We start from the raw sequence: 2,746 nt of genomic DNA on the forward strand, positions 1-2,746 counted from the left end.
CCCCAGGCTCTTGCTCTGTACTCACAGTTTCCAGGTGTCTGGATGGCCAGAGGTAGCTTCTGCCTGGTCACCACCAGAGCAGGTACAAGGAACTCAAAGGATGGAGCCTGGACAAGAGGCAACCTGTAGGCACAGCAGCCCCAGCAGGTCTAGAAACAGGTGGCAGCCAAAAGGACTCCCCAAGGTTCTCCTACTGCTCCCCTGAAACCCTGTTCCCCTACCTCTGGGAAGTTCCCCTTACCTGCTGCCTATCCAACTTTGCAGGGCGGTAGACACACCACACGAAAAGAGGCTGGAGGACAGGAGCTGGGCAGGGGAGTAAGGGAGTCCTCCTGGGGGGAGGCTTTGAAGCAGGAGCAGATGGGAGGCGCAGAGCAGAGAACCCAGAACCAAGATATGCTGCAGGTAGAGGAATGGGAAGGGTCGGCCTTCAGAAACAGGCAGAAGTACTTATTTGTAGAGGGTTCCTCATGCCACACCTACTCCCCCAAACACTCCTTTCAGCCAGCACCATCTCCTGCACCTCTGCCTCCTACCTGCAGAGCCAGAAGACAGCAGAGGCCCCAGGGAGGAGGCCCACATAGACAGGCCCAAGAGTGGGAGGGAGGGTTTTCGATAGCAGGTGGCGGTGGCAGGGGAGCCAAGGCATCCTGGAAGCCCACAGATTGGAGTTGGATGGGATGGGGGTGTGATCGGCTCATGCTGTCCTGCCTTTTGTCTTGTGTTGACTGTCCTGGGCCAGAGTTAAGTAGAAAGTGTAAGAGGTCAGAGTTTGGGTAAAGTTAGCTACCTGGAGTGGGGAGGGGGGAGGGGTGTCAATGAAGCAAAGGAATGAGGGATTTAGCGCAGGACGCAGCTCTTTCACCTTTGCCCAGCTCTCGTGCAAATTCCATCACCCATTAACCGGGAAGCCTCCCGTGTTCTGGACCCCTCCCCCAAGAATCTCCATTTAGCTCCCCTGATCCAGGCTCTGTAAAGCAGGGTAAGAGGGGTAGAAAGGCCTAGAAAATAACCTGGGGAGATCTTAGACTGTATTCCTTCCTCACCATCGCAATTTGGAACCACCATGACTACACTGCTGTCCACAGCCCTTTCACGGTCAAGCCCCTGACTACCTCAAAAGGACATGCATGGATAATGAATGACACGCATGACAACAGTGACCACAACTTTATATAATGTCCTCACTGTAATATAGGTGAGAAATAAAAATAATTTGTAACAGGTATTTCATTATGTGAAAAGCTGGGCCCAGCGAAAACAGAAGACAAGGAGTGATCCAGTCCCCAAACCCATGTGCAGAATCACTGTGGATGTGGTAGCTAAGATGCCCCCAGACACTGGTGCTTTCCTGGCAACTCATGTACCACAGACAGTGCTGCCATTGGCACCTGATGCTCCAAAATAGTGAACAAGTTCATGGTAAAGTGCCAAACAAAGCAAAGTAACTTTTAAGCAAAGTAACTTTTAATTTACACAGCAGTGTATCCCTGGGAAACTGAGTCTTTTTCAAAATGTGCAAAATCAACATGTTTACATGTGAATAGTTCTAGACTCAGATAAACAAGGTTTTCATATATGATGTTTAGCCGGTCACTCCAAAGTTGTTTTGGGAATTCTTTCTAATAAGGAGGGTTCTGAGCATTTCAGGATGTCTAGCATCCTGCTCAGGCGGGCTAAATGCCGGTAGCATCCCTTCAAATTTTGGGGTCAAAAAATGCCCCATAAATTTCCAAAATATCCACTAGGGGGCAGTACCACCCCTGCTGTGGCTCTTCTTAAGCCGTCTCAAACACCCTCAGTCCAGCTGCCCAGAGCTGTTTTCCTTCTTCCAATGAAAAAACCAGGCTGGGAATTCTCTTAATACTATCACCATGTGTCAGATCAGATTGGAAATCAGCATCAAGATGTGTCTTCAGGGTCTGACCTCAAGAAGCTGATGGCCAGGTGGCTCAGTTGGTTAGGGCGTGTGCTGAACAACAGGATTGCCGGTTCAATTCCCACATGGGCCAGTGAGCTGCGCCCTCCGCAACTAGATTGAAGACGACTTGAGCTGAGCTGCCACTGAGCTGCTGGTGGGGGGCCAGATGCTTTAGTTGGTTAAAGCCCGTGCTTTTAACAAGGTTGCTGTGCGACTCCGCATGGGATGGTGGGCTGCGCCCCCCACAACTAGATTGAAAACGGTGACTGAACTTGGAGCTGAGCTGCGCCCTCCACAACTAAGACTGAAAGACAACTTGACTTGGAGCTGATAGGTCCTGGAAAAAACATTGTTCCCCCAAAAAACACATTGTTTCCCAACCAAGTTCAAAAAGGAAAAAAAAGCTGATGGGGCTCTGCTGGATACATGGCTTGGCCTCTCTCCACAAGATATGCTTCCAAATCCATAAGGGTGGTGCTCACCCAGAACTTATGACAGACAAGGCCGACCCTAGGTATGGTAGAGTCATTATCTGTCCCCCACAGCACCCAAGTCGAGCAGCACTAATTACCCCAGGGTGCTAGAAGCAGGGACAAAGGGACGTTTCAAATGGGAGACTATGACTATCAAATACAGGGAAGTTCTGAAACGGGGCTGAGAGAGAATGAGTCGCAAGATGATGAGGTCAGGGAGTAGGGAGGCTTAGAAAGCAGATATAGGGAAGAAAGGTCTTCCAAGGGCTGTCGCAGAAGGAACAGTCCAGGCCATGCAACTGAAACTGTTTATTGAAATCTCAGTTCTACAAAAGCTTGAAAAACCCAGATA

At 50.0% G+C, this 2,746-nt stretch overlaps 1 protein-coding gene across 1 annotated transcript in view; it reads right to left on the minus strand.

Annotated features, from left to right (window-relative positions):
- Positions 1–2,210, minus strand: part of SLC23A3 (solute carrier family 23 member 3) — an 8,802-nt gene extending 6,592 nt beyond the window's left edge. The window contains exons 1-3 of the mRNA XM_019638203.1: positions 537–2,210; positions 242–399; positions 22–123 (exon numbers count right to left, since the gene is read on the minus strand). Coding sequence (XP_019493748.1) covers positions 22–123; positions 242–399; positions 537–701 — 425 coding nt within the window. The 5' untranslated portion in view covers positions 702–2,210. The remainder of the gene's footprint in view (positions 1–21; positions 124–241; positions 400–536) is intronic.
- Positions 2,211–2,746: the final 536 nt, after the last annotated feature.

Source organism: Hipposideros armiger, unplaced genomic scaffold (genome assembly GCF_001890085.2).
Source record: "Hipposideros armiger isolate ML-2016 unplaced genomic scaffold, ASM189008v1 scaffold_38, whole genome shotgun sequence".
NCBI lineage: Eukaryota > Metazoa > Chordata > Mammalia > Chiroptera > Hipposideridae > Hipposideros > Hipposideros armiger.